At 37.3% G+C, this 12496-nt stretch overlaps 1 protein-coding gene across 1 annotated transcript; it reads left to right on the forward strand.

The window, feature by feature from the left end:
- The first annotated feature begins 321 nt into the window (after positions 1 to 321).
- On the forward strand, positions 322 to 12109 carry LOC139974773 (mannose-6-phosphate isomerase-like). Its single transcript, XM_071982187.1, has 8 exons — positions 322 to 491; positions 1747 to 1874; positions 2943 to 3143; positions 4199 to 4340; positions 5325 to 5519; positions 6578 to 6751; positions 7022 to 7230; positions 7479 to 12109. The coding sequence occupies exons 1-8, from the start codon at positions 476 to 478 to the stop codon at positions 7698 to 7700; spliced, it is 1287 nt and encodes a 428-aa protein (XP_071838288.1). The 5' UTR covers positions 322 to 475; the 3' UTR covers positions 7701 to 12109.
- The last annotated feature ends 387 nt before the right edge of the window (positions 12110 to 12496 follow it).

Genomic DNA, 12496 nt, shown 5'->3' on the forward strand with positions numbered 1-12496 from the left:
GTACTACGCAGTGCGACAAATGAAACAATGGAAAGTGTTTCGTCATCTTTTTGTTATAAAACAAACAAAAACTTCAAAGAAGTATTACGTGTCGCTTTCATCGGCAACCCGCAAAACAGTATTAGCAGACGATCATAATAGAATGACGCAACTACAGCTGGGCATACGAGAGATTGTCAAACTAGTGTGGCGTGTAGAGGCCTTATTATTGTTTCATTAGGTAAACCTTCCACTCTCTTCATATGTTATTGCGTTGATTATTAATGGCATCTGTACTCTTCCGTACCATGACTTCGTATTTTTCGGCAAAGACAAACATCACACGTGTGCACCCTGGTTGGTATGGTTTGCCCGTTCCTATTCATATATTGCGTAGTCGTTGTCAGTGGATGCATACATCGTTTTCATTTGATCTACAATTGACGTCTGCACTGACATTATTCGTGATCTTCAGAAATAGTTGAGACACGAAATTATGGCTGTTCCAAAAGGTTTGCTACATTGGACAGCTATAGCCTTTCTTCGTAGCATTGCTAAGCTACGATATAATTATTAGTACTAGCCTAGGCCTATACTACTAGAGTTAGTTACTAACGCTAAATATTTTTCTCTTTTAAGTTTTACTACTTTAGGTTAACTTACTACTTAGGCTCACACCTATTATTACTATTAGGCCGACATAATTGTTTTTGTATTTTAACCTTCTTAATGTTCATCCCGATCAAATGTAACTCAAATTCTTTTGAATAGTGCAGAAAAAGGCATCACCGAGCTAATTCTTTTGTGTAGAACCTACTTGGGCACTGCTACTTGCTAGTGTTAAGTTTGTGTAGGCCTAGACCTATGTCCTAAATAACTAAGGCCGAACAAAGGGCCTAAGTTATGCCTGCTTTGACAATGTCAAAGGTGAGGCTACCCACAGATGCCCCAAAGTTAGCCATAGTATTGATATTTAAGTGCAAAGGCACAGTGCTGTCATGACCTCAGCTACATACTTTTAAGCTAACTCAAGTGTATAAAGTTTCAATCAATTAAAAATGTATTTTTAGTGCCTAATATTCAAAGTCAAGCAATGTTCAGTAGAGTTAATATATTCAGTTGCACACAGACCTCTTTGTTAAGTTGTCGTGTTCAAGTTAAGAGTTTCAGTTACAGCTAACTTGCCCGGCCAGACCTACAACTTAACTCTACAAACTGACACTGAAATCCAGCTAAAATAAATTGAATTTTGAGCTGGATTTCATTGTAAGTTTGTAGAGTGAAGTTGCAGGTTGGGTGGGGCAAATGACAACTTAACAAGGAGGTCTGTGTGCAACTGAATATATTAACAGTAACTCTCATGAGGCTGCATGCTATCTCCCTACTACATAATAGTAGTGAGCACCTGGAAAGGGAATGCACTCAGGCATGCACATCATTACAATAATACTATTGTACAAGTAGTCACAGTATCAGGGCCCTATACAAGTGTACCTTCCTTACTTTCAGATGATTGTGGAACATTAAATTGAATTTTGCAGTCGGACCTTAACATAGGCCTATATATATTTCATCGATGTGAGATTTAAAATAGCGATGGATTTTTGCAGCTTTTGAACACAAACTACGTTCATCATTTTTTGACGGATTGTCTAGCTGACCCATGAATACAGTATCTTTATCACCGTTAGGCAATGCATCCTTCAGTTAGCTCTTGACTTAAGGGATGACGTTTATCGATCTGTTTTGTTGTGCCCTCTTTCGCAGTATTCACGCTCCAGTGCGCAGTTAAGAACAACGCGTGGGGCAGTATCGGTACGAAGAGTGAAGTAGCACTACTGCGACAAGGAGGGGACAGTACATTTGAACTTCAAGATGACATGACTTATGCAGAGGTAATTATGATCCCAGTCCCATCTACATAAACCAATGGAAACAGAGAATGCACAACTCTTGCAATTCGCTATAATCTCTATATAAACACATTGAATTAAATGTAATTGTTGTACCTTCCCTACCAGATTCCCTTGTGTATTATACTATATATATATATAGTGCATTTTTGACATTTCATGCCAGACACGATACATGTTTGATAACATGTGAGAAGTTTCAACAATAGATGCAAATAAGTTTTACAATTGGTGAACATTGAGGTTGGGCTATTTCTCCAGGTAGGTATATTGCTGGTAAAAGTGTCGTTTACATGTTTAATGTCAGCCTGTACACTTGAATATATGAAGGTTATCATAAGGCTTTTCCCAGTAGGTTATATGACACTAATGCAGAGGCTTGTTAACAATATGTATGGCCTATGACTGAACACCTTTTATTTTAATTGTAAGAGAACTGCTTCTGTAACCAGTGTAAGGTTGATTACAAAACGAGAACAAACTTTAACAGACCATGTTGGATGGCATTTTGGAACTCTACCTCAACACTCTCAAATTGAATTTGATGGTCAGATGTTCTTCAGAAGCATTGCTTAATATATTCTTCATGTCCATCTATGAAATATGATACCTATGGAATGTTGGTACAGCTGTTAATGTTGTCTGCATTTAGAATTTCATAAAAATGGAAATTTTGGTGTAGAAATATTACTTTCTTCTGTGAAAAAGTGAGTTAAATATTATAAGCAAAACCAAAAAGTATATTTAAGTAGAATTGCCATGATCGCATTCACTCTGCTGTCGTCGAATAAACCCACAGCATATGACCTTCGTCAAACTAATACATCCTTTTATCAAATGCTATGAGGTTTTGGTTTTGACCTAAAAATGCAGAAAAGTTTCCAACATTTTTCCAAACGCAATCGACTTCAGCCAACCGATAAATGATACATTTATACTACTACCTTTCTCAAGGAAGTTTATGTGGACTAGTCTCATACTGTAGCCAAGCAATGATTTGACTTGAAAGAAACAGTCAAACTTCTTTTCTTTATTAACTATTTTCGACAGCTTTGGATGGGCACCCATGTCAAAGGTGACAGCATCCTGACCAGCTCGGAACATGCAGGTAAAACGCTAAGCCAGTGGGTAGAGGAGCACCCCGACTGTCTGGGGTCAAAGGTTAGATCAAAGTTCAACGACCAGCTGCCTTATCTCTTCAAGGTTCTTTCAATCAACAAGACACTTTCCATCCAAGCTCATCCAAATAAGGTAAAGTTAACCACTTTCTGCATTTCTCTGCAAGCTCTCTTAGAATGTTGTTTCGTCAGTTTGTTGTAACGTACAGTACATGTGTCGCTTCGACTTGGATTACAATTGGGCTTCCATTGTTTCGACAGAGGGCGCTGTACTATCGGTCCCAAAGTGCGTAATCTTTAGTGTCTATAGATCTCTAAATCAAAGTAAATATGATCGTGTTAAAGCACTCACCAGGATGCGAACATGCGGGGTGACCTTGCATACAGACACCCTGGGTGATTGACTAGTTCAAGGTTCCACTTGTGCAGTTTAGACAAATAAAACAAATAATTTAGAAAAAATAACGTAAGGTGCTTAAAGCAATTAGTTTGACTTGCAACGTATGAAATATTTGTTTCAAGAAATCTCTTCTTTAAGAAAAACAAACAAAATTGTATATACTACCAGTGATCAACTCACTGTATCGTTTCGTGGAAATAGATAGATAGAACCGATATGATAGCGCCCTCTATTGTGTGGCTTGAGAGCCAAATTGAAATTGATCAAACTGAGACACTTCATAGTAAACGTTACACATGTTTCGGTCTTGAAAAAATGTCTGGAATCTGATTTTTTGAAAATCATTGGAACCATGTATAAAGAGTAAATCATGAGTTGTCCAAACTTACGCCATTCCTTTTATTATTTGATTTATAACATTAACCTTACCGCCTTCCATTACTTCCATACAGTACTAGGTTATGAAAGGTAACCAGCTATTGTCCAAGTAACAGTACCTCAAAATCTTTTAATAAAAACTTTACACCATCTGTGCCCAAAAAAGAAACCTGACTAGTGCCCCCCCCCCTGTCCTCCCCTGTCCCTGCCAAATTTCTCATCCAAAATTACCAACCTCTGAATCATTCATGTGAAATAGTTTATTTCTTTTTTACATTGAAAGTTTCTTATGTACATTCACACTACTATGGTTTCCTCTCGGTCTCATGCCCCTGCTGGTTCCCTTAGAAATGTTTACTAACTTACATCAGGTTTTGTATTACCACTCTACTCTTACTATTAACCTTCAGACTCACGCAGAACAGTTGAACGCTAAACATCCAGATATCTATGTAGACGACAACCATAAGCCAGAGATGGCCCTCGCCCTGACCCCATTCGAGGGTATGAACGGATTTAAGAGATTGTCAAAGATCGTTCATTTCTTGGAAGGTAAGCCCAAGTGTCTTTGTTGAAATAACTTTTCCTCATAATTCCTTGACAGGTTTTAAACTATTAATTGGATATTTTGTCCAGCACGATGGAAGTTTTTTTAGATAAAAAATGTTTGAGTAGCATGGCAGTGTTCTTATTCTATGTAACATTGTGTCTCTAATTAAATACGTTGGTGCAATTCATTCAATACACTGCAGTCTAGCATTGCACAGGTTAGCTGTTAATAAATGAAAAAACATATTAAAAAAAATTGAGAGTAAATTGACTCTGCACTCGAAGATGTCTTGAACTTATCTGTTAATAACAGTATGATGTTGGTCACGTCTGTGTAATCTAGAGTTAACGTTATTAAAATAGGTCTAGCGGAGGAAATTTCAGTGTCCAGAAATACAAAAGAATTTTTGTCATAGTGAAATACTTTGGGTGATGATGTATTTGCCGAACATGGGTTTCATCAGCACATGACTTTGTGATCATACATGCCATTTACATTCATTTACATTTTGACACATCCTAGCCCTGGGGTTCTCTATTGGTGGTCCACGGGCCAAAACCTGACCACAAAACAGATTGGCCCAGAATCTTGTACTGATCGGATGTTCGTACCCCTAAGCACTTAGGCTTGACCAACCTACAGGACAAACCTACACATTTCTGAATCTAGGTGCAGTGAGAACCTGCGTCTCTCTGGCCCTTGTAAAAAAAATGATAAGCCTTATTGCAGCTTAAGTCTATTCTCATATCTTATGATATAAAAATATTTCTATAATTTGCAAATTTATTAGAGGTTGTAACCAGTCTCTCCCATACACAATCATTACAAAAAAGAATTTCTAACTTTGGCAAATTTATAAGAGATTTTAATCAGTCTCTCCCATCTAACTATCCCTGATTGTGATGGTTTTCAAAAGTTTATGATGTTAAGTAATCGTCTTTCCCTCCCCCTCCCCCTTCCCTCCCCCCATCAACCTTTGTATCCAGCTATACCAGAGTTTAGGACGGTCGTTGGTGAGAAGGAGACGAAGGCCCTACAAGAGGCATGTAGGACAGACCCTAAAGGAACCTCTGACTCAGCCAAGGCAGTCCTCAAGAAGAGCTTTACCTCTTTCATGAATCGAGATGAATCATTGGTCAGTGAACAGTTGGATAAACTGGAAAAGCGTTTCCAGAAATTAGGTCAGTTTTGTAGAATTAATTTGTCACTAACCTTTTTCATTAGTACTTTTCAAGATTTCATTTTGACGAATGTGAAAGGTGTGTGGAAGGGGGCTGGGTTGGGGGGGGGGTTGGATTGTATGTGTATGAATAGCTTAGAGAGAGGGATGAGAGGATGAGGGTATGTAAGTTTTAAATACGAATCGTCAAGTATAATTAAGGTTATACTAAAATACTAATGTGCGGTTTGAAGGATCAAACATGCCATCTTGATCCACAAAACCTAGAACTATAGACAAAACTTTGCTTGCTTTTTGACAGCTTTTCTGTCCGTCATCTGCTTAACATTTGTACTGATCATAAAGGAAGTTGTTTGGCAAGAGGGAACGGTAAGGGGTGGATCAGATTTTCCTTCTGAGTCTGCAAGTATAATTTATCACTCAGATTGCTCCAATAAGGATTAAGTACAAATAAACAGATGGTCATTGGCCGGTTTACCAAGGATTAGGATTAGAGCACAATAGTAAGACTGGCTCCATCATTAGAGCAGCAATGGCCATTCGAATTTCCATTGGATACAAAAATCTGTAATAATTCTACATGGCTCACGTAAGCAATCTTACCCAATGGGGTCAATATTGTGTGCTGTTAGTAGAGATGTTAATATTGAAACCTGCTTGATGTATATAGACCAGTCAGGGTTGGAAAAATCCCTGGGAACCATCCAAACCATGATCGTGGGATATTCATGAATCTGGGGGAATTTATTGCCAAAAAAAAAAGGGGGTAAATAAAAATAAATGAAAAGTAGAAAAATGAGAGAAAAAAGGAAGATGGTTAATGTGAAAAGAGAAAACAGCAGTTTTGGACTTTTATATTTCTCGGTAAAATACCCTTTTATATTATTTGTGGTGCTCATTTGTCTGTTTTGCAAACGTCAGAGGAAATTTCCGATCCTAGCGACCATGTTAACAGCAAATTCAGTAAGGTTTTCCAACCATGTGAACAGTGAGTGTTCCAGCATTGCCTCATATACTGTACCTATTTCATTTGATTTTCTCTCCTGTTTGTTTCAACAGTCGATGAAGGCCAAGATATTTCCAATGTGGATGGTGAGATTTTCTTGCGGCTGTGTAAGGAGTATCCGGGGGACGCAGGATCTTTCGTCAGTTATTTTTTCAATGTCATGACACTCAAGCCTGGTGAGGCCATGTTCCTACAAGCTAATGAACCACATGCATATATGTCTGGAGGTAAGCACAATATATTTCCATTTTGTATGACATCTGTAAACTGTGTAATAATGATATGAACAATGTAGCTAAGGCCTAACACAGTTTCTTAGTGGATAGACTAAGCCTATCCTTCTTTGCATATATTTGAATGGAGTTTGGGTTTTTCTAACAGTGCACGCATAAAAAACAAGTCCCTATGGAGACATGTAAATGACAGTATCTGCTGAAGATTAAACTCCTTCATCCCGATACCGAAGAATTTTCTTGACATCTCTCTGCTTGTTTCAGATTGCATAGAGTGCATGGCCTGTTCTGATAATGTGGTGCGTGCCGGTCTGACAGCCAAGTATAAGGATGTACCAACCCTGTGTGAGATGCTCTCCTACATCACCAGCACACCAGAGGAGAGAATCTTTGACAGCCATGTGGACCCCTCCGATCCTTGCGTCACCATCTATAATCCTGCCATACCAGACTTTGCAATCGCTAAAGTAGAGGTAAATGTTTCTTAAATTTAAGTCTCAAACTGTTTTCTTGAGAGGATTGTTTTTAGAATTTGCCCCAGTCTTTTCTTCTGTTAAATGTTAGTGAATATGTTTGCTTCTTTCCTTCAATGGAATCCTTAAAACATATCTCAAGGCCACCGATTTTGTTTCAGTTTAGTCACACCTTGGTTTCTTTCAGTGCTTTGAACTTTGCTGACAACATCCTCATCAGTTTTTGAAAATAATTTTCTTTTTTCCAGATACCGGCCGAGACTAGAAACCACACCCTAGGTGCATACGACAGTGGCAGTATCGTCCTCTTCATCAGAGGCAGTGCGACTGCTACGTCTAGCTCCATCTCAGAAACGCTCTCCCTGAGACGTGGATCGGTCATTTTTGTGGCTGCGGGGGAATCCGTCCAGTTGAACCTGGAGTCCAATGACGGTTTGTTAGCATTCAGGGCTTACTGCCCTCTAGATTAAGACGATAACGATTTGAGGTTTAGTGCTAAACCAGAGATCAGGATTTAAATTATTGTAAGTGATAATCTTTCAGAAAAAACTGGATGCAAGAAACTATTGCAACTATTGCTATGTTTGATATAGATGTTGTCAGATAGTGTATACTCCTGCCAAAACCTAATACCGCCATCCACCCTTCTCCCTTCCCCTTCCCCAATAGTTTTGTAGTTACTGTTTTGTACCATTGTGCAATGGTCAGGAATCCTACAACTCTGAGTATGCAATGTAAATATCATATACATGCCTTCCTAGGACATTAGTTACATTTCTTTATGCTACTGCCAGGGCAACTTATTTTCTGGTTGTCCCAGACAATCTCCCCTTTGAGTGGTTAATAGGCCTACCACTATGATTGTATTGTTTAGGTATCTTCAAAATGATGGAAGGTGACACACCAGTTTAATCATTTTACCTGTTTTGGGTGTATTTAGTTACAATGCAATTTAAAATCTATATGGAGAACTAGTTGTCCACAGGATGACTACCAAAGCTGGTTTTGATTGTCCAAATGGAGATCTCAGAGAATCTGACAACCATGTAAAATTTACTGGGACTGTCATACTCTTGTAAAGGAAGTGGCCAGTCCCTGCACTGTCAAGTGTGAGATAATTCTTCTAATCCTTTGGCATTGAGGTGAGCATCAGCATGACATACTTTATTACAAAGTGATGTATTTGGCTGGTGTATTAAAAAAAAAAAATTATTAAGCCACGATAAATGATATCCCTCTCACGACTGTAATATGTAAATTTTCCAAAAAGGCAGAAAAAGTTTTGGGGAAAATTTTTTAAGTAAAGAAGAAAAAAAAAAGGTGGACATAACATGCATAGGAGTGGTGTATGGTACATAAGATTGAGATAGATAATAATGGAGGTATTCAATGTAGTGCGTGAACAGTATAGGGTCTAACTCTTGATATTCAAAGTTCAGTATGAAAAAATACTTTTCTCAGGTGAATTTAATACTTTTGATATTATCTAATAAGCTGAAAAATTAAAATTTCGAAAAATAGCCACCACTTAGCAATCTTATCCTTAGTTAGAAGGAAGATACTGAACTGGTATTTATGAATGCCCTCTGAAAGTATTTTTTTTTAATTTTTAGTTTAGTGGTGCATTGTCTTTTTGTTTTGTGTTTTCCATTTTTATTCTTCTTTCTTGTTCTATATTTTTTTTTGTAAATTTTCTTCAAGCTGTAAAAACACCCCTCCCCCCCCCAAACATGGACAAATACCATACAAAAAACCCCCAGAAAATTTGACCATACAATGTGGATATGATGTGCAGTCTTAACGATAATATCAATACTAATAAATGTACAAAATAGACACAGTAGGATACATCAATTGTGGGAGAAATGATTTCCTTAAAAAGGTCTGTTTTGTTCCTCATGTAATTTCCGGTATACTCGGTAATATTGGATATTCGTCAGCGGGTATACCGACGCACCTATCGAGGGTTTTTTACAACTGTACACAGCATGTGATTGTTAAGAAAAGACAGTTCTAAACCCAAAATGTGGAGTGTCAACAAATCGTCTGTAGGTTTGGCAGGTCTGGTAGGGGCGTGGCCTAGTCTTTGTGGAAGACCCTGGGTCCCGGGCCTTAAAGTTTGTGGACCGCTGGTTCAGAAAATGGAAGCAGTTGTGGTGATGAAAGAATGAATTACTGTTGTAGGGTTATTCTTATTACATATATTTATTTACATTGGATCAAAGAATTTATGTTACTTTCTCAGTGATTGTGATTATACCCTAAATCCTTAAAAAATAATGTTAAGCTTTTTTAAGTTTTTGTTATGATGTTTTATTGGTTGTAAGCATGTGATTATAAATTGTCATAGAGATGAGAGTTTAACTCACATTCCGTAATATTCAAGGTAATATTGAATGCATTTATATTTTTATGACAATCATTGTCCAAAACTAACTCATAATTTTTACTACAAAATGTGCATTTGTGAGCAGACTTTGGCAAAATGATGACATTTTAGAAGAATCTGGGTAGAAGAATCATGCAAATTTGTGATTATCATGCTCATAAATGGTGAGTACAAATTTTAGCAGGCATTCGGTGTGACAAAACTCAAAGTTGGACAGTAATGACTTGTAAACATTGCCAATTAAATACTGATATTTTCATAGCTGCCAGGTGATATATTTAATTTTTCATATTTAACTAAAGTTCTTTCATGTAAAATCAATATATATGTATGCATGAGTATCCTCTAATAATGTTTCGTTTCAGTGTAACATATTCACACACATATTGGACAGTGCTGCTTAAATTTAAAAAAAAAGGTAAGAAGGGTTTTGCAATATATGAGAAGGCTGATGAATGTTAACATATTATTTTAAAGACCATTCTAGTGAAAATTGCTGATAACTATTAAATCCTGGGTAGCACAATGAAGGTATGGCACTGCTGTATGGTGCTGAGTATGATTATATGCATTTCAGGGATGGTGTTGTGTGGTGTTGCTATGTAGAGTAATTTGTGTTAGAACATTCAAATGGGGCATGTGTGTTGTTGCCTTGTACAGTTTTTGGTGTGAAAACATTCTTATGGGGCTTTTTTTTCAGCATTTCCACAGAGGGCGCCTGTCATATTGGTCCTAATGTGCATAATCTGTATTGTTAACAGATCATTCAAAGTAACATGACCATGTGAATGCTCTCACAAGCATGTGAACACAAAGGGTGAACTTGTATACAAGCTAGCCAGCTGGGTGATTGACTTGTTCATGGTTCCACGTTTGCATGTAATAAGTTACGGTGCTGAAAACGATTATCAGAATTGAAACTTTGAAAATGTTTCAAGAGAACAATAGCTGTCAACTAAATGAACTATTGATCAACTCACTGTGCCTTTATGATCGGCTGTCGGAAGGTGCAACTAGTCAAGTTTAACAGCACTAGATAGGACTGATATGATAGCGCCCTCTGTTGACTTTGGGCATGGCTGGAGAGCTTCGTTGTTTATGTATCCTGTCGCTCTGTGGAGCATTTGGTTTTATAGTTTAGTTCGCAAGTACTAATACTTGTGGGTTGTTTGAGCAGTTTAATACTCAATATTTGCGTGGTAGAATCCCCTTTCACTGTACGTTACTGGAAAGGAATTAACACTAGGTCGGTGCTGGGTGTATAACTTGATATAGGGATTAGGTGCAGGAAACTTGTTATTCACAAATACCAGAAATGTATCATATGGTTAATATTTATTGAATTTTGATGACTGGTGTTAAACAAGGTCTATTTAATATTCTATAGGCAGTGTTGGTTCTAGATTCATATAAACAAAAGTGCTAATACAAGGTCCTTACTAATAAGTCTGAAATGGTGCTATGAATAATTGTAAACACCACAAGTTGGTGACTCTTTAAAACAGTTGTTTGAGTCTATTTTCATAAATATTTCAATGTTTGTTTTTAATTCCATGTAGGTAGAAACAGGTCATAAATCATAAGCCTTGCTTGTCTAACCAAATTTCATGTAAAGAAGATATTTGAGATAAAAGTTAAACATTAACATTTTGCTCTTTAATTTTAAATATTGTCAAAAGTGGTATGAAAAATGTTGTAGCCCCTGACACCCTATATGAGGGCTAGCTCATATTTGTGGCATCATTTTTGGGGTGTTCAAATGCATCTCATCCGGGATTTGTTGGTCCTAATATTATTAGCTAATTGCAGCAAGTTTTTCTGGCTGTCGCTTGGCTCTCTCTGAAATCCTTCTGAAATAGAAATGTGCAGTGTTTTCATAATTTCTGATAATATCAGCTCTGTAAGTCAAATGAGATTCTGAGAGGTGAAAACATGAGAGGTGATTCCTGATCCATTTCTTAAAATCTGAAAATTGTCATCAAAGTGAGTACATTTGTGCTACGAAAATGGTCAGCGTCTTCTTACTACAAAGTAAAACTGCTTCAACACATTATTTAGTGTAAAGTCATTAGCAATTCTAGAGCCGAAAGTGACAGTTATATATAACAGATTATACCGTTTCATAGCAGTGATAAGACTTCTGTGATTCTTGTGAAGTTGAGAAATCAATAATACGGTTGCTTGTTTAGAAAATATCCGTTTGTAGTTAAAATGGTAGTTGGCCATTTTGGAACCCCTGTTTTTCGAAAAACTGTGTACCATCAATTGAGGGAAAACAAACCGAACCACCTTAAAGAAAGTAAAAAATATTGAGTACTGTTTAAAAAGAAACCACAGTTTGAAATTTATGTCAAGGGTCTCTCGCGTTATCAACTACTTGAATAATTAAATGGATACATTTGATTTCATCCCAATTGAAGTGTGCCAGCAGCCAACATTGGTTGTCACAAATGTTTCTGTTGTGCGTACTTTGCGGGGCCCTGGGGAAATGTCACCGGCTCAAAAAAATATTATGAAAATAAGAATAAGTTGTCATTTTATCACATATTTCCCATAGCCCTCCTAATTAACCCTGGCCCCAGGGCTGTTGCCTCTTCCCCCCCCCCAACCCTCATCCAGGCCTGTTTGAAGTGAATAAAAGACTATTGTGATAATTTCTTGTATTAACTTTTCTATTTCTGTTAAATCTTGCCTCTAATAAATAACCTTGCTTTAGTTTCACATTGCTTTAATTATCTTTAATATGTGAGAGTGTTTTGATCAAGTGGTTAAGGCAGTGGACTTGTGATCTAAGGATTGCAGGTTCAAGTCCTGGCCTGATTATTATGTTGTGTCCTTGGGCAAGGCGCTTTATCTCCATTGCCTCTCTTCACCAAA

Source organism: Apostichopus japonicus, chromosome 10 (assembly GCF_037975245.1).
Source record: "Apostichopus japonicus isolate 1M-3 chromosome 10, ASM3797524v1, whole genome shotgun sequence".
Taxonomy (NCBI): Eukaryota; Metazoa; Echinodermata; class Holothuroidea; order Aspidochirotida; family Stichopodidae; genus Apostichopus; species Apostichopus japonicus.

Excerpts from the sequence above, each read along its gene's own strand:
- LOC139974773 (XM_071982187.1), top strand. Across the intron at positions 1,875-2,942 it reads ATGACATGACTTATGCAGAG|CTTTGGATGGGCACCCATGT; the intron begins GTAATTATGATC and ends TATTTTCGACAG. Across the intron at positions 3,144-4,198 it reads TCCAAGCTCATCCAAATAAG|ACTCACGCAGAACAGTTGAA; the intron begins GTAAAGTTAACC and ends ATTAACCTTCAG.